General features: G+C 38.9%; 1 protein-coding gene across 5 annotated transcripts in view; it reads right to left on the bottom strand.

Annotated features, from left to right (window-relative positions):
- The window catches only part of USP6NL (USP6 N-terminal like), a 130,739-nt gene that overhangs the window by 25,666 nt on the left and 77,895 nt on the right, over window positions 1-27,178 (bottom strand). For 4 of the 5 annotated variants that reach the window (XM_063323633.1, XM_063323634.1, XM_063323630.1 and 1 more), the window contains 6 exons: window positions 25,586-25,625; window positions 20,640-20,720; window positions 10,781-10,888; window positions 6,815-6,924; window positions 4,043-4,091; window positions 2,065-2,185 (listed from right to left, as the gene is read on the bottom strand). In XM_063323633.1, the coding sequence (XP_063179703.1) occupies window positions 2,065-2,185; window positions 4,043-4,091; window positions 6,815-6,924; window positions 10,781-10,888; window positions 20,640-20,720; window positions 25,586-25,625 (509 nt within the window). The remainder of the gene's footprint in view (window positions 1-2,064; window positions 2,186-4,042; window positions 4,092-6,814; window positions 6,925-10,780; window positions 10,889-20,639; window positions 20,721-25,585; window positions 25,626-27,178) is intronic. The other variant, XM_063323635.1, reaches the window with a different exon arrangement.

The raw sequence follows: 27,178 nt of genomic DNA, 5'->3' as shown, positions 1-27,178 counted from the left end.
TCAGAGAACCATCTGATGGTCAGTAGCATCAAGTGTAATTATAAAAAAGATTTCCTTCATAAATATCAGCAGTTTAGAACTGAAATGATTTAGGCTTTCAAGAGTTGATAAACAGTGCTTGAAACTACTTTCCCCAAAGAGCAACACAGAAGAACAGTTATATGCCGTCCGTTAGAGTCTCCCTTCCAGCATCGACAGTGATATTTACAGCAATGCTGCACTGTGGCACAAACTCATTTAAAACATAGACATTCAAAGAACCATAGGAAATCTAGGCTGGAATGGACTTCTGGAGATTATCTGGTCCAATCTGCCGAAAGCAGGACCTTAGATTAGGTTGGCAACATTTAATAAATGCTAAATTTGGAACATTTGAGTTAAGCTTTTGTCAGCATATCTATAAATGCAAACTTCCTTACAGCTGTTGCCAAGACAGCTTCAGTGGGTGCATAAACCTGTGTGACGATGGTTCGTATGCCCTGCAGAGGAACTCACCAAGCCTCTTGGGCTATTCAAAGCTCCCTCCTTCCCTCTCTAATCACTTGCCAGGTGCGTGCCCTGTAACTTGGGGTGGAAAGGAGAAGGAAGGAACGAAGGAGGGAGAGAAGGAGGTCTGCACGGGGTATTCAGTAACAGTTACACAGGCAGTGCGCTGACTCCCGTAAGTACACAAGTGACAATCAGCCTGTGTAAGTCCATCACCAGCTACTAGATGAACCCTGGTCATCACAGCAAGTTCAAATGATGACTACAAAACTCAGCCTGAGAAATTCACGTTGAGAGTTCTCCATTAGGATCACATTCCAAGGTTAGGACTCTTTCCTGGTTTAAAAAAAGGTGACATGGACAAAACACTAAGACATAAAATCTGGGAAAAGTTAAAAAAAAAACCAAACAACTGTTTAACAGTCTACAGCATCTTAAAGCTCCCACATATCAAAACCAGACCAAATGATTTGGTATATAATGAGTCAATTTAGACTTACTCCCCAAAACACCTAAAATTTTCTATGACCTTTGAGGAGCTCAACATTCTACGCAGTTGTATTTGCACAGTTGTAGTGGCATAGCTCTTGATTATTATTAAATCTATAGATTTGTTGTAAGATGCTTTTAGGCTGTGTTATCATTATGTAAAGCTCCAAGCACATCTTTGACTCTTGATGAATTCAAAGTTTCACTTATGACACCGATCCTCACATCAGACTGCTTTTTTTTTCTTTTTTTTTTTTAAAGGCAATAGCAATGCAGAAGTATAAACAGAAAAATAACCAACTAGCACTTCATCTTGGAGGTGGAAAACATCCAGGAACACTGAAAAGCCAGGGAAGGAAGATACCACAGTATGAGAAAGTCTTAAGCAGGGAAAAGGAGCTAAAGCCTGCTGGAAATTTGCCAAAAAGCTCAAGTTCTAGATAATATTTACTTTTTGAGGCATCCAAGAACTACAGCTTTTCTGAATCACATCACTAACATCTACAAGAGATGCTGGAATTCCTGGTTATTCCATACCAATAGCCATGGAATATGCATAGATCATACTAAATTTGGCACGGAAAGAGAGAACAACTGATAACATAAAAGTAGCAAGACCGTGAGGGCAGGAAATGCTGTGCGAGGCAGAGATAAAACCAAAAAACACAAAATTAATGCCTAGATACAGGTCCATTTTTTATTGTGGACACCTTTTCTGCCAAACGACAGCGTAGCTGCAATATTATTTAACACATTCTGTATCAGGTTTCCACTACTATTTTCGTACTATACAGATGTCTACATAACCAGCTTTCAATTGGTTACACTCCCTGAGAGATTAAGAGGAAAGGAAATATCTGACTTTCATTAAGAACTATTTGAAAGATTTCACACATAAAACCAACTACTTACAATTATGGGTGACTCCAGCAACATCCAACGGTATGTTACTGGATACAGTATAAAGCTCCCATTATGTCTTAGTTTGACCATACAGAAAGAACAGCATAGTTCCATTTTGAAATAATTTTCAAATTAAATAGAGCAGGTTGAAACCTAATATATACTAAGCAACATGAAACTCCATACCATGCATAGCATGCTTTGGACCAGAGAGAAGTTTCACCAAGGCCCAGAAGGCATCTTCTTCATTCATGTACATAAGGAGTAAAGCTGTGATCTGGCTCATTCCTTGACAGTATCCAACTTCCTGAAAATCAGAGAGTGAAAATATTAAAACGCTGAAAACAAAGCCTTATAACCAGGAGCTGTTAGTTTTGCCTTGAGCTAGGGGAGGAAAGAGGATGCCTGTCCTGATGGCGTAAGTTCCCTAATCATGGCACCACCAAACACACTTAATAAATAAACATTTTAAATGCCGATAGATAGAGGGGATGATGCACAACCCTCCAACTGAAAAGTAAACTGGAAGTCTTGATTGTTCATTAGAACTCTCTGCTGATGCACAAAATCCTCATCAGTACTAATCATTTCAAGTAGTTTAGTTGTAATTTGCGGGGGGGTTGTGCAGAGGGGGAGTCTTGCTTTGTTTTGCCTTACAGCCAGGGCACCACCTGATAAACATAAGACTTTGAGCGTGACCTATAACTACAAACATGCTCAAGTTTAGCAGCCCATAGCAAGCAAATGTAATAAACCTGAAGAAAAAAAATTTATTGTTCCAAAATTGAACTTGAGTGTTTCCTCTGCTATTAATTTTGACTTTTATAGCAGGAACCAACTGCCACTATCATTTAGCTGCTCAGACAACCCCACTAATAAAGTATTTGCAACAACAATGACTTAATTGTTGGATAATGTTTGTCAGGTTTACAAGTTCTTAGCAGAACTTTGCTCTAGAGATAAAACCAAAGCATAAGATCTGCTATACGTTAAGAGGAAAAATGCAACGGTGTAAGTGCAAAATAAAAACCTCCCTGCAGTATTCCCACCATTACACTTTAGCAGTTGATTTTAAACACTATTTTTCATGCAACTTGAAGATATTAGTCCAATGTCCTATAGGGGAGATATAAAGGTTCTTCCAGAGTTTTATTTCTCAGGGTGTCAAGGCTGCTTACAATGAAAAGCTTATAACAACATAACAAGTGAAAGACAACAAATTCCAACAATGTAAGTTCTTTTATGGGCCAACAATTGGGGGGAGACAGAAACTGAAACAGGACAGAAAGGTTACATTTCCTAGAACTTTGAAAAATGAAACAAAGTGGGAACCAGAGTAACTGCTTCAATTCACTTCTTAACTTTACATATTTTTGCATTGAATTCTAGGGAGCTGCTGATGGCTATACAATGAAACATGTAAAAAAATGACCAAAATGGGTACAAGGAATGAAGGGACGGTACGTTAAAACCACAGTTAAATGTGGACACAACAGCATTTCTGTTTCTTCTGTTTTTATTATGCAGCCAAAAGACATTACTAAATACACAAGTTTCTAACCCTCATCATATAGCCTAGAAACCCCACTGTCGTGGTTTACTCGTGGTTAAAGAAATCCTCACTCAGGACCAAGCTCAGCGGTGGGAATGTACTTAAACACGTATATTGGAGTATACCCAAAAGAGGGCTTAAGCAAAGAAGATGCAACCTTTAAAAGCATTTTCTGTTTATTAGAACCCTCCAGGTTAGGAAATATGCCTGTTTACTCCAACGTGCATCTTTCTGCAGGGTGTCTTCCCTCAAATGATCTTAATGGGAAGTATGTAATATAACGGGGGAAAAATACCAGTAGAATAAAACTCCATTATGGCACAAATTTGTTATTCTTATTAGACACAATACTTAAGTTTCAGTTAAATTGTATGCACCGTTCAGTCTGCCCGATAAGACACTCATAAACAAAATGCTTTGTTTTATTTTAACTTCAGCTCAAAACATGTCAACAAACAAATAATTTATTTCTATGTACTTCCAACGGTCGCGCAAATGTTTGGTTTGGGTTTTTTGGTGTTTGTTTTTTTAGGGAAAAAGAAGATACAGAATTACAAGTTGTTATAGCACATTCAGAGAAACCATATTTAAGTGTGAAGGTACACAACTTACCGTATTATATATGGAATATGCAGCTAAAACATGGAATAAAGATTGTTGCCTGGAAAAAGAAGAGTAGAAAAGGAAAACAATATAATATTGTCTTTTGTAAAAACAGAAAAAACATAGAAGTAGCAAACTATGTTTTGGAAACCTGTTTGCCCAATTTAACTTGCCTAGCACTAAAGAACATGACAAACCACACTTTACAATGATATGCTCTTCTGATTTCAAACCAACATTGTATTTAGCGCTTTTCTGACGTTTTACATGTTGAAATGTTTCAAAAAACACCTACAATACTTTGAGAAGGCAACGGTGTCAGATCATCATTTTTACAGATAGGTAAAGTGAAACATAGGATGGGCTACATTTCAAACACTAATTTTTTTCTGAACGCCAAACTTCAAACACCCCAGACCTGATTTCTGTGCTTGAACGCTGTTAGGACACTAAGAGCTGTTACTAATTTCAGAGATGTAGTGGAGCTGAAATACACAAAGCAGCCACAAAAGTGTCTTAATCTTGGCACCCAAATTAAAGGCTGCGTTAGTGACTGCTGCTGTCAAACTGTAGAAAAACAATATCAACTCCGAGTCAGCACCCCACGCTCAGTCCTCCAGAGCGTACTGATCGCCATATACTTTAGAGTTCGACTTACAAAGAGCTTTGTGTAGGTCCTTTGCTTTCTGTAAAAACAGTCTACCTTGTGAAAGGACTGAGATTTAAAAAAAAAAACAAAAAAACACCAAAACAAAAAACCACCAACAAAACCCAACAAACCACACAACCAAAACAAAACTCTGCTCTTCTGAAATTGGGATATCAAAGTATTGGTGGAGAGCTCTCATAATGAATTTTTAAACTCACACCTACTTCGTGATTTATCAGGGACAGAATTTGCAAACCTGAATGCTTACTTTCATCTACAACTAAAACTCCTAAAATTTAACTGCTGAGTTTTGCATACTGTCCTTTTTCTGTCCAGTGAAATCCCCTCTGCCTGTCACTAATCAAATATATAGAAATAGACATTAGCAGGTTTAAAAAAAAAAGCATAAGCAAAACACTGCATATTTTCTATTGGGAAAAGGATGCATACTTGGATAATTTTGCCAAAACTTCTAGATCATGACATTTTTGTTTGCTCTGTTACAGAACTGAAGCTTAGCCGCTCTCCAGCAACCAAAGGAAAGTGTAACCTGAAGTACTGGATATTAACCTGGACTCTTATTTTACAAGGATGAACTAAAAGGTCCCAAATGTACTCAGGAACTTTCTGTATCTTCAGATGACCGTAAGAAACTCAACGTAAGAGCTCAATCTCATTCACAGTAAGATATATAAAATAATAGTAATTTTAGTACTATTTACACTAGATGATACCACTAAAGGCCTGTAAAAGAATGAACCTTCAAAGGCACACAGTCTACTTAAAAGTCAAACAAGCTACTGATACCGGGGGGACTTTATTTCATTGCTACGTGAAATGATTTCTGAATTTCTCACTGACATCACTGGAGATACATAATATATGTACAGTAATTCCAAGACCTATTCCAAGTGTGAAATTGCTTTATGCAGCCAAAGGCTTTCCTGTGGACTCTGAGGACACGCTTACAACACAGTTCCAGGGACTGGAGCTGGCTCTGCTTGTGTTAACCCCAAATTGATGGGGCAGCAAGCTGCTGCTGACACCTCCAATGCGTGCAGAAAAACCAAGTGAGGCCCGGAAGCAACACGGCCATTTTTGCATGGCACCGTGTCAGTACCGCTGAGGGGCCGGTGCGGGTGGAACTGCACAAGTATATCTGAACTACAGTGCCTGCACAGAACAGTTCTCAGCTTGGGAATTTCTGCTTTGTACTCCACGCTGTATTGCAGCCATCAGAGAAATTCCCCATATTTAGGATTTGGCCACAAAATACCTAGAACAGTAATATAAGAAAAGCATTATTATTATCACATTGAAGTTCACAGCTCGTCGAGTACTGCATTTTGAAAAGCGCAGACTACAGTAAAATCTGTCCTGGAAAGAAAAGGAGATTAAAAACTGAACTAATACAGTCACAGAAGGGAAAAAAATACCCTCTTCATCTCAGCAGGGTGCTGATGCTGCAAGCTAGCAACAATGCTGATGTTTGTATCGCCACTTATTTCGCTATTAAGCATTTTTAAAGATGACAGCTGCCTAATATTCCTCGTCCAATGACAGTAAATAAAAAAAACCCAACATTTTGAAGAAATCCAAAAGCATTAAGGCCTACATTTGTAAATAATTAAAACACTCACATCTAAAATACTGCTTTATTTGGTTCTGCATTAGATACTAGGAGAAGAGGAATATAAAAATCCAAAGGAAGGCCAAAATCTCTGGGAAGGTAAAAATTATCAGAGGTGCAAAAATCTATTTTGTTTTTGAAAATGCAGTTAGATAAAACGACTGGGTAATAAATTGTAATTAATTTATTTGCTTGGAACTCCCAGGCTTTTGTAGTCACAATATCTGAGACTGTTTTTATTAAATATGAAACAATATGAGAACTGTATAGAAATGGCTTCCTTTGGAATGCTGCTGACCACCTCATAATGAGGGAAAACTTCTTTGTTGGAAGTGACCATCTGATTTTGCAGTAGGAACGGTAATTACATCATTGCACATTGACCATCCTGCTTTGAGAGTCTGGAGCTTACATTCAATATTCTTGCACAGATCAAAGAGGCTTGAGGCAGACCGGAAGCTAGTTTTAAGACAAACAAAACCAAACCTTTTAATTTACTTACTTAACCCCATATCTGTCTCGAAACATGATATGATCTCTGTATGTTCGATTTACATCAAGATCAATTTGCCTAATATCTGGCGAAGACCCTCGTGCTTGACACTTCAATTTCTGGAAAAAGAGTAAAGAGCAGAAATTAAGTTTAAAATTGTGAACTCTAAAATAGTAGAAACCTGCCTGACTGTACTCCTGTACTGAAGTATTCACTGCATCATGTTTTAAAACACTTACTATAGAATACCAACTCACAAGCTAAGAATTTTAACTTCCGAAATATGCATATACATACATAAATTCTATAGAGTCAGACACATTCACACAGCAGAGATGTAAGAAGACCAATCCCGTAACACACATTTTTGTGGCACACCATTCACTACCCATATTCAAGGCTATGTTTCAGCCTTTCAGATCTCTAACTGCCATTTCTCAGGTAGGCACATCAGCGGACAAAGACAGAAAGTGAATTTTACTACTCAGGGACAAGAACCTAAGATGCAAGTGCTCCAGACTGGACTTTTAGCAAATGATTTAACAAAACTTATAGCAAATGTGGTTTTCATACTTTTCCTGCCCTTTTCTCTAAGCAGAAGTAATAGCTACATAGCTGACACTTCTTATCTAAGTATAGATAATGGACATTTCTCTAGTCATTTCCTCTGTCTTTCTGTTCTAATCTAATTTAGTTGTAGAATACCTCTACTTTGGCACTTGCTTTAACATTTTATAATTAAATACAATTTTGCAATTGAATACTTAGAAAGCCCGTACAGGTTAGATAGTGAAAAAATAAGGTGGTACTTAAAATAATTTTCTCTTTACATTCATTCATCCTCACTTCTATCCCCAGAAGTTGAGTTTGCAAGACATTTCTAACTGGATTCAACATGGTATTTTCAAAACACTACACTTGAGTAGGTGTTATTAGAGAATACCCCAGACAATCTAATCTGCACAACTCTACAGATTCTGGTTGCAAGAAAACAAAAAAGGTTTAAAGACAAAACTAAGAAAAACAAAGAGACCAAACAAGGAACAACAACATCCATTCAGTCTGCTGAATACAACCAGAAGCTTCAGGCAACTTGGGAATTACCTGCAAGTCATTGAACCAACTGGTAGCAGCCATTAACCAGCACAACACTAACCACAATCCCAGCTTCGTGCACCTTTCAGCTTTACTTAGAATCGCAGAATTGTCCAAGTTGGAAGGGACCTTTAAGATTGAGTCCAACCATCAACCTAACACTGCCAAGTCCACCACGAAACCATGTCCCTCAGCATTGCATCTACCCATCTGTTAAATACCTCCAGGGATGGTGACTCCACTGCTTCCCTGGGCAGCCTGTGCCAATGCTTGACAACCCCTTCCGTGAAGAAATTTTTCCTAATATCCACTCTAACCCTCCCCTGGCGTAACTTGAGGCCGTTTCCTCTTGTACTATGGCCTGTTGATTGGGAGAAGAGACCAACCCCCAACTCTCTACACCCTCCTTTCAGGCAGTTGTAGAGAGCGAGAAGATCTCCCCTCAGCCTCCTTTTCTCCAGGCTGAACACCCCCACCTCCCTCAGCAGTTCCTCATCAGACTTGTGCTCCAGACCCCTCACCAGCTCTGTTGCCCTTCTGTGGACACGCTCCAGCACCTCAGTGTCTTTGCTGTAGTGAGGGGCCCAAAACTGGACACAGTGCTCAAGGTGGGGCCTCACCAGTGCCAAGTACAGGGGGACGATCACTGCCCTAGTCCTGCTGGCCACACTATTCCTGCTACAGGCCAGGATGCTCTTGGCCACCTGGGCACACTGCTGGCTCCTATTCAGCCAGCAGCTGATCAACACCCTCAAGCCCCTTTCCACTGCACAACTCTCCAGCCACTCCTCCCCAGGCTTGTAACGGTGCACGGGGGTGGTGTGACCCAGGTGTAGAACCCAGCACTTGGCCTTGTTGAACCTCACACCGTTGGCCTCGGCCCATCGATCCAGCCTGTCCTGATCCCTCTGTAGAGCCTTCCCACCCTCAAGCAGATCGACACTCCCACCTAACTTCGTGTTATCTGCAAACTTACTGAGGGTGCACTCCATCCTCTTTAGATTTAAAGTACTATTATCCAGAATGACTTGTCCCCCAGACAGAAAAGAAGTGAAGACAAAATTTATGGTTTTAAGGTGGCATGAGGACCCAGAGCCTATGATTTGTTGGAATACAGAAAAAGAAGAGCCCTGAGCCCTTGCTATCGGCAGGAGCCTCTAGCGTGAGTGAAAAGAAAGGGCACCTAGATGTTGAGAAATAGAATGGAGAGAAGATTAAGAACTGGTAATTGCCCTACAGAGAGAACTGAAAGAAGCTGTTTGACCTACAGCAAAGTGCATATTTTCCTTCTAATTTTAAGGTGTGCAATTTGTAAGGGATACTTGTAATGAGGAACGTTAATATCACTTCAGGAAATGGGAAAAAAGGAGAGCAGTATAATGAGCTTATCACAAATAAACAAGCTAGGACAATGATGGAAGAAACTCTTTCTACTCCTATATCTGAACTACAAACGCTTTTTTGTTTTGTATTGAGCACTAGATGACATTAATCATTTCTGAAGATGAATTCACCTATTTTTAAATACTTCTAGTTTAACTCAGTATTCTTTCCCACGACTACACTATTCAGTATGAGCACTGTTTTATCGCTTTTGGATCTGCCACTGGTCTGTCTTACGAAGTTCAACAAAATGTAATAGTCAGAAAGAGCAGCCTGTCAGACTAAAGAGCAATAAATAATTTCAGAGGAAGATCACATGCATCAAAATTTAGATGACATCAATGCCAACATCGATCTTCTTTCATGACCTTACAAGATTCCTTCTCTACTTGGACCTAAAGTCTCAGCTCCAGAAGAGTGCTATTATAAAGTGCCAAAATCGAACAAGCAATGAATTTTCTTAAAACTCTGGACATTATTTCTTCCAAAGGCAGTGAACATTTAAATTCCTGTGGGGAAAAATTCAAACACTCTACAATACTAACCTGCCTTTCTGTTAGCTAAACTCTCCCTATAATCCTTCAGCAAATTAAGAGAGACAGAGAAGAAAAGACAGAATTTTAAAGGATTAGATTCCCCTTCTACCTAACTTACTAGCCTGCACATGAACCTCACTCTCCATTCTTGGGTCTGAACTTTAGCTCTGATGCCCATCAGCTGTATTCACACCCACAGAAAAAGTAGAGTTAGTAGGGAAAAATTTAGAGGAATGTAACCACAGTAATTGAGAGGTTGCTTTAACTGCTACTCAGGATGAGGAGGGGGACCAAGGGGGTAACACATAGCTATTTTCTTTATATTCTAAGTAGGAGGTATGCTTAAGCAGTAGATTTATACCTGTAGAATTTTGCAGGGTTAACACCCTGTCATCAGTTGCACCTCTGAGAATACAATCAAGTGACCAGACAGTGCGTTGTAAGGAATATCTAAGCTTCACTTGGAGATGAGATGGCAGAAAGAAAAGGCAGCTTGTTCTGGCTTTTACAAGACTAAAGCACCAACTGCCATCCCCTCCAGAACACTGGAACTCCTCTTACCGATACTCAGCTAACGAGGTGCTTCCTTAATGGACGTTTCTCACAGAGCTGTAGTTTCAGAGGTTTCTGTCTTACTGAGACAGGGTTTGGTTGTTTTTTTTTTTCTTATTTTGTTTTGCTTTGCTTTTAGAAGGGCTTTTGCAAGTTTTTGAGGATGGGAAAAGAAATGGAAAGAAGATCAAATTAATTACATGAATTACAGAACCAAAAAATAAGCCAGAAAAGTGCTTTTCAATATATAGCCTTTTTCCTAGATAAAATAAGTAGTAGACTTCAATGCAATCTCTAATCCTTCTTTTTTTTTTTTTTAAACACTGCATAACAACAAAAGGTTAATAAAGCCTGTAGTCTTAGTATCCAAAGTTTTAATTAATGTTACGTGGAAATTCTACAAACTCACATTATAGAAGTCTTTCATTTCTTCTTTCATTTTAGGAACATCAAGTAGTAACGACCAGACTTGCCCTCTGAACTGCAGTGGGATTCCTTTATAAATTCTCCTATGAAACTGTAAAAAGAAAAGAAAAGATAAATGCAGAACAATCTACAACGTTCTGAACAAAAGGAACAGTGGCACACAACATGCTACAGAGAAAAAAGCAAGTATATCAATTGTCCCAGCAAAGGGATGACCTGCTGGGGACATAATGTTCCAGTGTCTTTTGAGGGACTGAAAGTGTCCAGTGATGCCACCTGGGACCTCTGTTGACAGAACCAGCAGAGGCAAAGGGAACAAAATGGACACACAAGCCAAAACATCACTCTCTGCAGGTGATGCTTAAAGCCAGGACTTTGGCAGGTAGGAAGGCCTATCAAGATTTTGTCGCCTCTGCTGAGCAGCGCTTATTCTACAAATATTGTAAAGACTACTCCAAATTTTGTAATTTAGACCCCAAAAAATCAGATTCTTAGCAACACAAAATTTCAAGACATGCCGCAAATAATTCACTATAATTACAGACTATAAATGTGAACGGTGAAAGGCAATCAGCAGTATCACAAAGCTTTAAAGATTACCAGTAAAAAAAAAAAAAAAAAAAAAAAAAAGAAAAGCATCGCTGATTTCTGAATTCTTGTAAAACTGCAACAGTGCGCTGCTGTATGGATGTATAACAAATAAACATGTGAGATCACCAAAAAATCCAGGATGTGCCATTTCTAAAGCTAACAGATTTCAGATCATATTTCTAAACTAATAATCAGTTTTCTACATGCATATTAAAACATTTGCACAAAAAACCCCCAAATGTATAAAAGATATTCTAGCAATGGTTTCTAAGAATAAAGAACGACCTACCAACACTGCGTGGAACTCTTAGGTGTTAAATAGAAAATTAAATTCCCCATTCCTGACACACAAAGCTTATATTAGAAATGGGTCAGCCGGGGATAACTCAGTACCTGTGCGCAACTAGAGTCGCTGTGTAAACTATTTATCAGTCTTGCCTCTGACACGTCACTGCTCTTGCACTCTCATTCAGTGGTTTGGTTCTTATTGGGCTTATTTGAAAAAATCAGGAGCACTGACAACTGTCTTCCTCAGTTCTCTTCCGATTTGTATCTCTTTATGCTGCAGCATTTAGGAGCATGAAGAGCCTCTAAAGAGAGAAAGATGGACTGCCTGTCTAAAGTCTCCGCTTTACGCAGCCAGGAGAGACTCAAGATAAGTAAAGCTGCACAGCAATTGAATCCTACTAAAAACACACCAAAAATGTTATCATCTTTCAGGAGACATGTCCAAGAAAAGGAAAAACAGAGAACTCTAACAAAGAAACCAAACCTTTCTAAAGTTCTCTTTTTGCTATTATTTTAAGGATGGCACAGGGTGACAATTAGATTTAGAAGAGAACAAAATACACACAACCCCTCCCCAAACAATTTATTCTTTGCATTTAACCTACAATGAAAGTTAGACCTTAAAAATTTCAATTGACAAAGCTACCGCTTCCTTAAAACTTTTGTGGAAGTTATGTTTGTAACATAAAAAAATATTTTAAAAGAAATGTCCTCCTCAAAGACAAGATCCTTTTTTCTTTTTCACGTTATTTCATGTCATAAGTTTTGGAAGACTAATGAACCCCTCATTGCGGTACACTTGCAAACCTCCTGCTGTTTGGGATATATCAGATCTCTGAAGGTGTCTTTAATGCCAGCAAGGATTCGTGTCTGGATTTTAGAATGTGCTACTCTTACACAAGTATTTCGATGGCTTTCTGATGCAAACAAAACTTCGGAAGGTTATGACCTTTTTTTTTCCCCCCTGTCCCCTTTTCAAATGAAAATGTTAAACTTTTATAAGATGCACCAGCAATCCTGGAGGCTGTCCACAAAGAAAACGTTGTGCTTTTTAAAGAAAACTTTGTGGCTTTAACGCTACTAAGATTGCTTAAGTAGTAACACTTCTAGTGTGAGCACAGTTATGTCAGTACAGTTTCTTCCGTAAGGATAAAGAACAAGGTGTCGTGCTCCAAAGCACCCTTCTAGAGATGTACTTCTAGACCTCAGCTCACGCAGAGAATTTCAGTGCGCGTCAACCCAGAACCAAGCAAAACTGCTTGCAAGAGAGAGGATAATTCAGCCTTTTGAAAGCCAAGCAACACCAACTGCAGTGGAGTCATCCTGCGAAGAGAACAGCCTGTTTATCGGAAACCAGAATGAAGCAAATTTGCGAAATCTTTTCTGGGAACTTGAAAGAAAAAAAAATAAGCAGTATTCTATGTTCCCAGTGACGTGTAGCTGTATTCCTCAGACCCATGGTACAGCCACAGTGTATCTTGATAACAACTATTACTGCCAGTTCATTATCATTTTGTAACTCATTTTCAAATGTCTCCATCAACCATAAGGTTATTAATGAAGAGAATTACGTGAAGATGACATTCCCAGGATGATTTTTGTTTTAAATGAATATTCTGGGAGAAGGTCAGGTGGGCAAAGGCCAGAATAAGCCTTCATAATAATAGTTTCTTATCAAAGCAGAATTAAAACAAATTCAAACCATCCGAAGTAAAGGGTTGCTTGAGGTTTTTTTAGGACATAAAGGTGAAGGAGAAGAACAACCAGTTTCAGAGGACTTGATGGTATTTACAAATTTCCCATCTTCTGCACTTCCCAGACTGAAACAGCCAAACGCTAGGAAGAGCCCTTGAAGTAGTAAGTAAAAACTGACATAGGGAATTGAGGAAGCACTTTTAAAAGAAAAGTCTGTAAAACAAGTTGGCAAAAAAAACTTTTAAAAGACTGGAAAGGACAGAGAGATTAGCAGTTGCATCGGCCCACAACAGTTATGCCAAAGAAACCAGAAGGAAAGCAAACGTTCTCAGTAGCTAAGATCAGAATTACTGCACTACCTGACAGAATAAACCTAAATAACACTCGGAGCTTCTTGCAAACCGTTTTAGATCTGTATCCAGCTGACTCTGCTGTTCCAACTATTCTTTTATTTAGGCAGACAAAAAAAGCTCTCAGTCACCCCAAGCTGTTACAAGATCCTGTCTAAAGACCCAACGGAGCACGAGACTAAAGACTTTCACTGTCTGCCCGGAATACAAGAGAGAAGAAAAAAAAAAATAAATGTGTATATATATATATATGTATATATATAACTCAAGAACAGAACCGTTCATGGCACAGGCTCTATTACACTAATGCTAACGTGAAAACAAGCGTGAATAATTTTGTATACAATGGAAAACTGGCAGGAGTGCCTGAGGGTCGTGCTGCCATCCAGAGGGACCTCAACAGGCTGGAGAAATGGGCTGATGGGAACCTTATGGAGTTCAATGAGAAGTGCAAAGTCCTGCACCTGGAGAAGAAAACCCTCGAGCACAGATATAGGCTGGGGACCAACCAGCTGGAAAGGAGCTTGGCAGAAAAGGCCCTAACGGTCCTGGTGTACACCAAGTTGGACATGAGCTAGCAATGTGCCCGTGGGGTAAAGACAGTAAATGGTATCCTGGGCTGCACTAGATAAAATACTGCCAGCAGGTCGAGGGAGGTGATCCTTCCCCTCTACTCCCCTCTCACGAGACCCCACCTAGAGTATTTTGTCCATTTCTGCGCTTGTCAGTACAAGAGAGACATGGACATATGGGAGAGAGTCCAACAAAGGGCCACAAAAATGACTAAAGGTCTGGAGCATCTGTCCTATGAAGAAAGGCTGAGAGAACTAGGACTGTTCAGCCTGGAGAAGAAAAGGCTAAAGGGGATCTTTTCAATGTATATAAATACCTGAAGAGAGGGTGCAAAGAGGACGGAGACAGCGCCTTTTCAGTGGTGCCCAGTGACAGGACCAGAGGCAGTGGGCACAAACTGAAACACTGCAAGCTCCCACTTGAGTATCAGGAAATAGTCTGTCACCGGGAGGGTGACTGAACACAGGTCACGCTCCCAGGGTGGTTGCGGAGTGTCCATCCTCGGAGATACTCAAAAGCCGTCTGGATGCAGTCCTGGATAGCTGGCTGCAGGTGGCCTTGCTTGAGCAGACGGGTTGGACCAGATGACCTCCAGAGGTCCCTTCCAGCCTCAACAATTCTGTAATCCTGTGTGATCTGCAGCTTTGTGAAAATGACACCACTGCGCTGCATCTCGGGGATACTTCACAGCAAAACTCATTTCTGATAATCATTCAGTCACCAAATGGTTAGAGAACATACAAATGACCAAACTGATTACTGGCTAACTGAACATCTTTACCATAAGTACCATACTACTGCCCTCTGCTGTCTAATTTCCATATGTAATATAAGGTTGAAAACATGTTGAGAAACACTGGTTTGGGTCTATCTACTTGCAGAATCCTAATCTACTTGTCTGTTCTCCCTGAACTAAAAATTAAACTAAAAAGTAGAAAATTCAGCAAGTTACTTTATCTTTTCTTCTTCTTCTGGGGACATGAAGTAATCAGTCAATCTTCAACAAATTATTTAAAATTAAGGCTTTCCTAAGATAACAAATGGACACAAAATACAAGTATATAAACTCAGAGTTCACATAATCATTGTATGAAAACATGCATCATTCAAAGAATGGTGTTACAGAACCTGGGATGTTTCCATCAGCATAGGACGTAGAAAAAAGAAAGTCATCCTCAGTAGATATAGTTATATAAATGCAACTTAAAAATACAGATTCAAATTCTGTATCACATCTAAGCTGATATTCAGCCAAGGATAGTTGACAAACTCTTGCAATTATTACAAATATTGTTGATTTTGAAGCAGATAGGACAAGCGCACATAGATGAGGCCCCACCACCTGGGAATTCAAAAGGAGCTTCTCACGCAAAAAGAAACTGGACTTAAATATTGGACCTTCCCATTGTGAAAAAGGAGAATATACCGAATGAATTAAAAAGCTTACAAAGCAAGAAGAAAAAAACCCAACCAACTCTCACATTTGGAATATTCCAAAGTAGCCATCACCTCAAATAATGAATGTTGGATGTTACAGACTTCAATGTGACCTCCACGCAAAATACCTGGAAAACATACAACCTCCCCTCCCTTCCCCTGCCCCAGTCTCTTCAGCTCATAAACCCAACTAGTCCCAGGACAAGAAACGAGGCCACTATCACACAGTACTAGTCTGAAGAGTGGGAACTGGCATTCTCACTGCTGCAGGGTATAAAACTGGTTTTCTTGAAAATCAAATTTTCTCAGTTCTATCAGGAAGAGCTGCACAAGCAGCAGAGGGACTCTGCCACCTCAAAAAGAATCAGTGATGAGAAGTGTAAGAATTAAAATGTGAAGTTGCACAAGAAAGTATCTTTATAATGAAAAGAAAGTATATTTATAAAGGCTGCTGCCTTTAGAGGTTCTTCAGCTTCTGTGGGTTGCATAAAAGGAAGAAAAAGTGCAAATACAAGAGTTGCTCAATCTCATTCAAAAAATCTCAGCAATGCGAAGAGGGTTCTTCATTAAGGCTCTGTGTTCAGACTCCAAACTAAGTGGAGACTTGATTATTACATTCTGTGTGAATGCCAGAACAGCTGGAAATTGCCAGCTACCCTGATTGTTTCTCTTCTTCCTTTCCCTCTCAATTTAGGCAACTTCAGCCACAGACAGATGAAGGTAGACAGTGAAAGACAGAAATACTTTGGTGGAAATACTCAAATGGGAATATAACAGTTTCATTTAATCTTTCCTGAAAGTTATCATCATACTAAGCTAGGAAGGACTTACTATCTGCGGTGGTTGACTGTACCATGGATTATTCAGCAGTAGAATACAAATAGGAAATAAAAGCATAAGCTAGAGAAAGACCACACTGACACACAAACTTTGCTGCTCTATGACACTTCCTGCACAAGAAATGACTGATGGGGAGATGAAAGCTTTGTTTTGACAAATATCAATCACGCAAAGACACAAGGGCAGTTGCACACTTCAGAGACTGGTGTCTGTAAGGATCATGATGACTCCACTGAAAAGATGCCTAAATAATCATATAGGAATCAAGGAGTTTTATACACGGTTACGGAGCTGCACATGGGTTCATTTTATTATGTCATTCTCCATTACCTCTAAATCATTACTCAAATACGGCAGAGACTGGCACATTTCTGGTCTCACTGTGACAACTCTTCCATCTTTTTCCAGTTCCTCATGGTCACACATTGGCTGCCCTCCACGCAACCCCCCTCCTTTTTTTTGGTGGGTTTTTTTTTTTTTTTTTTTAATTTTATTAGGTTTAAGCACAGAAGTTCTAATGGGAAAACACTGTGAAGTTCCCAGAGCCCCATCTCTCTACTGAGATATTCTTCTGCAACAAATGTCAGGGGAAGATGTAAATCGAAGCTTCTTGCACACACACATCAGTGTGTTAATGTTTTCTCATTAATTCTCCTTGTGAAGTTATGATGGAAAAAAGTAAGGAAGCAGCCCATAAGCAGCTCTGCAAGAGTATTAAATGAAAACTGTATTTTGCAATTAAGCATATGACAGTTTTGGATAATGTAATCAAATATATGGATTCATTAGCAGTATGTGTACAGTATGAACAGATTTCTTCAAGCAAAAACTCTCTCAGCTGTATTTATGAAGGCTCGTTACAAACAGGCTGTCCAAATTCCTGGACTTGGTATATACCTGCTCCGTCCCTGGGACCATCACCTTCTCTCACTCTCCCTCTCTTCTTAACAACATTGGCATCTCTCAAGCATGCCATTTTCCAAAACCAAGCCATCGCTACAATTATGATCTACAACCCTACAACATTATTACTGTTTTTGTTACTACAATGTTCCCTTCAGTGTTGTTTCTAAACAAAGCTGATTTCAGGAGCAGTCTGACTGCACAGAAACCATGGGAATTGTCAGGTGAAGTGGGTCATTTAAGATACAAGCTGTTCATTTTCTTTAGCAATTTGTTCCTCCAGTGTTAACCACTTTATCCAATCAAGTGAAGACAGAAAGCAAGAGTCAGGAATTGTTCTTGCAACTATTGCTTCCGTGCTTCAAGGTGGCGAGCATGGAAAGCATGCTTGCAGTAAGCTTTCAGACAAAATATGTCTTTATTTGTGAGCTTTGTACAACTCTGAGAATATCACCAGGCTTTCCATAAAGAGCAGTGGCAAATAACGTCTGACTTTCCACTCCACACTCAGGAGGAAGAGGAGGCTGATTCTTTATTCTTTATGTTGTGGTTCACTTACCACATAAGATGTCGAGAATGAACAGGGAAAACACCCTTGTTTTGAAAGCCCCATGTGCTCCACCAGAGTTCGACAATCAGTGAAAATTTTTCCTAGCCTCAAGCAAAGTTCATCCCCTTTATGAACGTATTGAATTATTCCTGCCACTATTTATAGCTCAGCCTATAATTTGTTACATGAACTGAAACTCTTTCTGCTCAGCCGATCTGTTATACCTTCTGCGTGCTCAGTGAACAGAGGATTATTCACTTAAGTCAGTGTATCACAGACTGGCGTCACTGATGGCTGAAGAGGAAGACCGCGGCTGCTTAGATAACGTGTAGCTATTGTGTTACCTGAAAGGTCATATTTAATGTTCTCTTTGCAAATGAAGTAGCTCTTACACAGATTTTTTTTTTTGGATCATTCTTTTCACTTGGGAACATATTTGATCTTCAAATCAGCCAATCACCACAGTACAGAAACAACTGTTGGGACCTCTACCTTCTCCTTCCAGAGAAGATGACAGGACAGAAAGTAGGATTATAAGAAAAACCTAGGAAACAAATTATTACTTTTCATGCATTCACTTCAAATTTAAAAAAAATTAATTTACCAGCTTCTTAGTTATACTCTGAAAAAACATCAACGTGGTATTTTTAAGAAAAGCAGATTGCAAGACATAGCTACTAGTCTCAAAGCCAAAGGCAGTAAGCAGACAGGATGAGTAGGGAACATGCTGAGTAAACTTCTCCCGCCACTTGAATTGTATCTCAGTTCCCTGCTCAGCAGGCTAACAGGTATTCTGCTCTCAATCTCCCCTTTTAAAGTTTTCCACGTCACACAGAATAATTTACTAAAACAGAAGGCTGGTAAGGGAGCGAGCTAACGCTGCAGGCCAGTCATCCAGGCAGCAACCTGAGATGCGTAACAGTTGTCCTCGAGCCCTCAGCAAAATACAAGTGGATCAGCAGCATCAGAAAATACCCCCAGAATCCCCAATACAAAAATGCAAGTTTTAAGCTCTGTTGTGGAGAAGATGGAATTTGAACTCAGGCACCTCAAATTCTGTGGATTATTCACCAAACTGCCACAAGAACGGTTATAAAACCCTCCCCGGAACACAGCGTTGGGAATACAGCCACTCCAGCAAGTTTCTCCCAACTTGAAATTCTTCCATAGTTTTAAGATGGCCAAGACTACAATTCCAGCAAATAAACTATTCACACTAAAATCCCTACCTAGCTTTTAAAGCAAGTAAAAGCACTTAGCACTTAATGGCATAACCCACTTTCTGTCATTATCCTCAGATCATTATTTGTTGTCTGAGTAGGATAAAAATAATTCTGTAACTAAAAATCCCCAAAGCAATTTAAAGATTATTAATGGGCAATTCATTTCCTTAAAATTCACCCGCAGCTTCACATAGAAAATAATGTTACTTCTTTTTTTTTTTTTTTTGAAATAGCAAGAATGAACTCTGTTAAGTAGCTGCCAGCATATTTCAGCTCTTCCATATTGATTCCGAAATACAAAAAGCTTATCGAGGTATAAAGTATTCTATTCAAAAGTAGATCCCATTCATACCATCAAAAAAATTCACCTCTCTCGAAGATTGTGAACGCTGTGTTGTATATTATTCACAGAAAAACCAGACTTATCCCAAAGGGGACAGACAGGGCACTGAACTGCTTCCTATACTTTCTACCTTTTAACTTCCTCAGTGCAACTCTCCTTTTAACAAAGCAACTGCGTATCTTGGGATATCCTAAGGTATCTGTGCCGGCAAGCGTGATAATTTAAACATCAAACTATATGCCCCACGTTATAACTAATCAGTTTCCTTGGAGAGTTATTCAAGGCGGTTTTCACTGATCCATGACTGTAAGCCATCCTAGGCCTACCAGTAAACCTGGGCTGCAAAAAAGGGTGGGGGGGGGACGGGGGAGGGGGAAGAAAAAATGGAAAGCATAGAAGAGAAGATTAATAATAAAAAAACCTCATAGATCTTAATAAGATGCCACCAGTACCTCAAAAGAGTTACTTTAAATTTAAATTAGTACAATAACCAGAATACAAAGGAATAAAAAAAGTAAAGTTAAAATTCATAACTCTTGAAAGGGGATTTGCGATTCCCAAAGAATTCAGCTGTACCCATTTAAAGCTGTCCCCTTCTTTTAAAGTTTATAAAGATTTTTCTTTTTTCCCTCTTTCGCATTCTCAAAGCGTAAAGCAAATACAACTTGTAGCTCTCTGCAGGACAAGACACGCGGGTCTGATGCTTCATCCGCTCCACAGATTATTTTGCGGCCGTGAACGCAGTCTGCTGTACGATCCTCGTTCAGTCCCACAGCGCAGGAGCAATGCAGTACCGCACATAATTATGACTACGGATATGACAGAGAGCCCACCCAATACTGCCCTTAGAGATTCCTTGCATTTGACCACCAGTTTCATTAGATTGTTATTGCTATTGGGTTATTACGTATTATTGTGTTTTGGCAGAATAAAAATTCTTTTTCTTTCAGTGTGATTTTTTTTTTTTCCAGATCTCAGAAACAATCTAGTTTAAGGTTATATATTAATTCAGAAGTGATAGCTAATGAAAAAAGCACGTATAACTTTACCTTTTCACTATTCTTGTATTTTTCCCAGCTTTTCAGCATCTTAAGCCATTTTGTAGTTCTTTCAATTTCAAGGTGCTTTTGCTGAAAAGAAATTAGACATTCTTAATCTTACCAAGATGAATACATTTTAAATTATTTATGTATTTCTAAAAATATTGAGAAAAAGTTTAACGCAGCATCTACTTTTTATCCATTCATCTAAGAACAGCAACAAAGTATAACACCAGTTCACTTCAAACATCCAAACAAGAGTCAACCAAAAAACAAGCAGAAACCCTTCATTTCAGCACCATGTAAAGAACTGTATTTTGTAAGATGAGTTTAAGTACAAGATTTATAAAAGTTCCTTCTCTGCGCAATTTTAGCAAGTACAAAAAAAACTTTATTTTTTTTTTTTATTCTCAGTAAATTTGCAGGCAAATAATTTCTGCTGCGACCGTTTTAAAAGCTAGTTGACTCTGAAATGGTGATCCTCTTCACCCAGACCTGCCCTAATCACAATTAGCTGCTGTATTCCAGTGATCACACGAACCATTCCTTCTCAAAAGGCACACAGTTAAGAAGGTACAAAGAATATGAACAAAACCAAGCGCATGCAAGAGCTACAGGGCAGTCGCAGAAATGGGAGTAAGTTCTAATTCCGGATGTTGAAAGCCTTGCTGTAACTCTCACCCCTGGCTCAGTACATTTTTACCTCAATGGCCCTGTATCTTAACAGCACGGGTTTCTTCTGAAGGTCAGATCTACTTGCTTAAATTATGTTACTGGCAAGAATGTTTCAAGAACAAGGTGATAAAATGAGAACTCAAAACAAACCCCACCTTCTGCAAATAAATAGTTGTATCGAGCAGTATAACATGTAACATAATAAATATGTGACTTCCACGCATTATTTATGTTATACACAACTTTAAAAGCACGGGACAACCCTACTACCGTAAGGGTTGCCATTCTGCCTATGTGAACAGTTACAGTTGCCATCAACTTCTTGAATTTGGGAATCAAACAAGCACTTGGAATTAGCTATTTTAATCCCTGGGATTTCACTTTGGCTCTTCACAGCCAAAAATCTGTATTTTGCTGGCTCCAATGAAAAAGAGATTTTTAGTCAGTATTTTTTACAGTCCAGTTTTACATGCTGTGAAGTAGGCGAGGTGTCTCTGATAATTACTACAAAGTTAACCATTAAGGGTATTTTTTTTTTTAAATACACTATTTCATCTCTTTCACAATCTTTTGGAGCCGAGGATCAACACTGGAAAAGCTAAAGCAGAAAACCGTATGTGTGTGGCTTTTGCTTTCTCTTCAGAGATGAATGTAAATAAATAATTATTCTGTAGAGTACAGCCCCTCTACCTCCAAATCCAGGGCTTAATAAAGACAGGAAGGATATTTTGTTTCATGTGATTAGTGATGCAATCCAGGAACAATGTAAGAGTTTAATTTCAAAGCTCTGCAGGATACTGAAAACTTATTAATACTTTCATTAACTGCATCTGAAATGTTGGGAATAAGAGAAAATTATTACTTATTGCCTCAATAGAATTCTAATTTTACTTCAGGCTTTTACTCATCAGAATTTGTGCATTCTTTCTTGGCTATCAATGCAACAAGGCGGGCAAAGGACTTCTTTAATCTAGGAGCTCAAAGCCTCGCACTTGCAGAAGTACGACTTGCTGACTGTTTAAGGTCCACCCCAACCGCAGTTCAGTCTATGAAGTGTCCTGGAAATATGTTGGGTTTGGTTTTTTAAATTATTTTTATTTGAATCCAACTGACATAAGCCCCACACAAGGATAAGAGAATTATGGGGAAAGAAGTGCCTCTACTCTCTCAACTCTAACTTTATCTAACTATTCACGTTGCAATCAACTGCCCACACTCGTGTTCAGGTTCCGTGCTGTATTTGGCAATATCTCAACCACTTGCCTTTTTTTTAATTATTAATATTTTTAATAATTATTTTAAACACTTTTCTTAAGAGTTATGTTAGAGGGGAACTGTAGAAAACCTACCGCTTCCCGTATTTCATAGTTTTTACCACCTTGTTTCTAATTCTTCTCCGCACTTGCAACCCCCTTTAAGAAATAAGCATTTCTAACATCTCTAAAGCAGACGCTCTCTAGGCATAGTTTAGATTGCAGGAATAACATTGCTATCAAGTCAGGAAAGGTCTCTGCCCTCAACAGGTTGTTCAGATAATTGGTAAGAAAAATAACACCCTATCTGCTCCCACAGTCTTTTTGTTTGTATGTTTGATCTATTTTCAAGATTTTTGGTCTCTTGAGCCAGCAGCTCACTTCAGTTGTAGGTTTGTTCAAGCTTTTATGTCTTCTGTGTCAATTTATCCCAGTTCTCGAGTGATGCTACTGTAGTCAAAATAGCAATTATTTCTGTGTTCAGTTGTTGAAAAGTTTTAGGTATTTCTTCCCAGTCTGAATTATGTTCACTTTCATGTCTAACAGGTGCAACACTGAAAACATGGATAGATTTGACGAGGCTCATTGCAGAGTAGACGGCGGCTGCTGCTGCTCTTTCAGGCAAGTTCCATGCAGTTGTCACCAAAAAAAAAAATAAAAAAAAAATCCATTTATCTGTCTTCTGAGTACATTTTACACTTTGAAGCATTTTTGCCATTGGGAATACCAGAATCCCTAACTGAAGCAGAGAAGGTTTCTTACTCTTGTGTCAGTAAATAATACACTACTGAAAGCAAAAAAGCATGAAGTTAAGTTGGCAAGCATCCATCTTTTGTGCCGCTCTCTACCTTCCTGGAGAGCAAGTGTGCTAGAGCTGAGGCTTAAAGCAACGCTTTAGCAGAAGCCTCAGACAAAACCAGAACTCCCTGAACAGTTCCCTGGAGAATTTGCCATCGAGTAAACCAAGGACAAAACCAAACGAACTGAAAATGACTTACAAAACATTTCATAGCATTTCAAAAACGGAGTCAGACACAGACTCCAGATTTCCTGAGGTCAGTTCTCCGTCCACTGTTCTCTTCCAGATGACCTTTCCTCCCCTAGTTTTACCTCGGATGTGCTGCATGATTCAGCTGAAGGTTATGTAGTTCATAATGTAGGACAATGATTCAATGCATTTAAGCCACCAAATGCCCGGCAAGGTAATGAAGCATCAAAATTACTCTGCATTCACAGTAATAATGCCTCAGCTAAAAGTATTACACGTGTAAATACACACATACACAAATCCACACACAGAAAACCCAGCTTAAGCTTTACACTAGAAGGTATATGAAGGAGAGATTCAAAATTCACAAGGCTACACAACACTTTACATAATTTGCAAACTAAAGGAAAACACGACTTAGGAATATTTTGTAAAATTTGCAAGTAAGGCAAAAGAAAGCATAAATAGTTCTGCCAAATAAGTGACTTTAAAAGATACTAGACAGAAAGCTTTTAGCACTAGCCTACATAAACATGACACATTAATTATCCCATGAATGGTATCTTGAGAATTGTAAAGATTCAAACACCGCTGACAGAAGACAGATAAACCTCAAGCCAGCAGAGGTCAGGATATCATCAGGAGTACAACCAAGAGCCTAATACAGGAGCATTACTGTACCATTATAAAAAGGCACAAGATTTGCAGTTTCACATTGATTCAATAAATACAGTTTCTATACTGACATTTTGTCTGACACAGCATGAACACAATATGGGACAGAGAACGGAGACACTAATTTCCCCCAATAATTTAAGGCTAACTACAAAGCTACGGTGAATCAGACCTTCAAAACATATATACCACAACAATTGCAAGCTGTCTAATATTTACACTCATAGAGTCATCAACCTGATGTGTCTTTGTGATGGAAATGAAATTATATATACACTCACTATGTTATTAAATGTAATGGAACATGGCAGGAAAATGCAACTATTTCAGGCTGTGTTTGCAGAAACACACATGAACCAATGCAAAACAAAAGGGACTCAGAAGGTCCCTTCTTTTATGAGAAGTTCTTACTAGCCCAATATTGAAACTCAAAAGAATTCATTTTTAGAAACACTGCTGCTCTTAACATTGGGGGAGCTGAGCTACCTTAAAACAAATCATTCCATCCCTCTTCCACACACTCTACTGATTTGTGGAGCTAACCTTCCAGCTTCAAATATTTTATCGTTAGTTTTCTGACGATACCAAAGATTAATGTGGACAAACAAGAAGGATCTGATCTGGTCTTGGACATAACAATGGGCCTGACAGATCAAGGGGAAATACCGATAGTATCTAGGCCCAGAGAAGTAGAAATTCAGTTCTTGATTATTTTAATAAAAGCTTTCCACGTTTCCAGAACATCAGTTCCCAAACTTCTCCTCCAGTACCCTCCAGCAGCAGAGGATTTTTGGACTAGGACCTACAGCAGCTGCTGACAGGTCTTGCACGTCCAGAATACACCTCGTTCATCAACTGAGTGTCACAAGGGAGGCCGTCACTGTTTCAGTGGTAGCCAGGATATTTGTCACCATTTACCAAAACTAGAAAAGCAGGCTACACTCCTCAGGGGGCAGACACTTACCGCAGCATCAAAGCCACCACCTCACTTGGACAATCCGCCCACCCAGCACAGCTGATGACAGCTCATGACACAGAGACAATAGATCTCGCTCTTTCAGAGCAGAACCGGGTGTGATCTCTTAAGGAGCTCCGTTTCCTTTACTAGGTCATATAATGGGTGAGGACAACTCATGTCTCATTGCAACCAGTGAACGTAAGATCTTGCGGGTCCCAAGGGATCTGTGGGCGAGTTAACACGGCCCCAAGGACCACAGTCCTTATGGGACTCAGAACATGTTTCTTTGGGAATGCAAATCACTAAAATGCTTCACCTCCTCATTTCACAATGATTTATATTTAAAAAGTCGTAAATCTGTAAACATTTACTTCCTAGTCAAAAGACTGGAAGACACTGGACTTACCTTTTCTATTGCTACATCATGGACAGGAAGCTCCTCTGGACTGAAAACAAAGACAAAGTTCGTATTACTCTTGGTTAATCTTGGCACAAAATCATTTCTGTATAGGTTCTTACAAGCAATCATTTACTGTAGCAATATGTAGTAACGAGTAAACAAGAATTATGAACTTTAGAGAATTAAGACAGTGACAAACAGGAACCCTGGGCACTTATTTTTTGAACACTGTAAAACTCAGTGTTTTAAGTAAAGAATTAGAATTATTTCAATCTTAAACCTTCTAAATCAAAAGTAGTTGTGCATCTTCAAAAGACAAGGACTTAAAGTGGCTTTTTTCTTTAGTAAAAGAACTCTGCTCTACTACTGAACTGAAACCCAAGTGCAATTTGTGTTTATTAGACCTGTTTATTACTGTTAGCTGAAATGCCCTTAGAAAAGGTTTTCCTTCTTTACTACCGTGCCCTGGGAGAGGCACTGAGATTTTGCTTAACTTAGGAGAGTTAACTTCCATTTTCTCAAGACTCTACAAAACTCACTTTGATTAATAGGGAGGAGGTCATAGAAAAAAAAAAAAAAAACAAACACACAAAAACCAGTTTCATTACTAGGTATATTATTAACATTTAAAAATACGGTCCTTTCGCTTCTTAGCCGAGGCAGGTTATGAACTGAAAACTTGAAAAGCAGCTTCTGAAGAGATACATTTTCAGGCTTTATATTATTTTAGTTTCATTCTGAGGGTTCTAACTTCTGTCCTTCTTATCAAAGAAACTTCTGCTTTTCTTGTCAAAAGTAACTGGACCACTTTGATGCCAAACGAGCATTCCTTCCTTCGCCTGCATCGTCTGCGGCTTCTGAAAACACTGCAGCTCATCTGCAAGCAGCACGGCTCCCTTTTTGTGTTCTACAGATCGGATAAATAACGCACCCAACAAAACCCTGTTTAAAAGGGACTAAAAAGCAGGCATTGTGAAATCCTTTTAAAAAAAAAAGTTCCTACTGAGGCTTGATATTATGAAAAAAAACCCTCCCCACATCATTATAGCTGTCTATAGCAAGGACACTACTTCAGACCACTCTCAAACCTTTGCAAGGAAAAAAAAAAAAAAAAACAAAACCACTGGAGAGGGCTACAAAAGTAGTTTTTGCTCCAGTCAATGTAAGAACAGTCTGATGCAAAATGCTTAAATTATATTTGATCTCATGTATTTTATTTAAAAGATGCAGTTTCAAATTCAGGAGTTACGTTTGGCTAAAGAATTACATTTGAATTACTTCCTCTAATGGAAAAGCTTGCCCTGATCAACACCTTTTCGGAGACCACACACACACAGATCAAAGTTTCCAATAGACAGCCTGGAAACTAACTTAGAAACCGAAAGAGTGTTCCTTTTGAACAGCACTGCAAAAAGCATAATCCTTTAGAAGCACTTTCCAAATATCTAAGTTTTCTTGATGTACAACATCAAAATCTAAAAAAATATGATTAACATCTGCCTAACGCACTAGAAATTGCCTATGTTCAGTGCTAGATGAGGTTGTAAGTGCTATAAAATCATAGTATCATGTACATTCCCGTATAACTAAATTAACAAA

The sequence above is a fragment of the Chroicocephalus ridibundus genome, chromosome 1 (genome assembly GCF_963924245.1).
Source record: "Chroicocephalus ridibundus chromosome 1, bChrRid1.1, whole genome shotgun sequence".
Classification (NCBI taxonomy): Eukaryota; Metazoa; Chordata; class Aves; order Charadriiformes; family Laridae; genus Chroicocephalus; species Chroicocephalus ridibundus.
The sequence above is the reverse complement of the archived record's forward strand: the minus strand, read 5'-3'. Positions and strand labels throughout refer to the sequence as shown.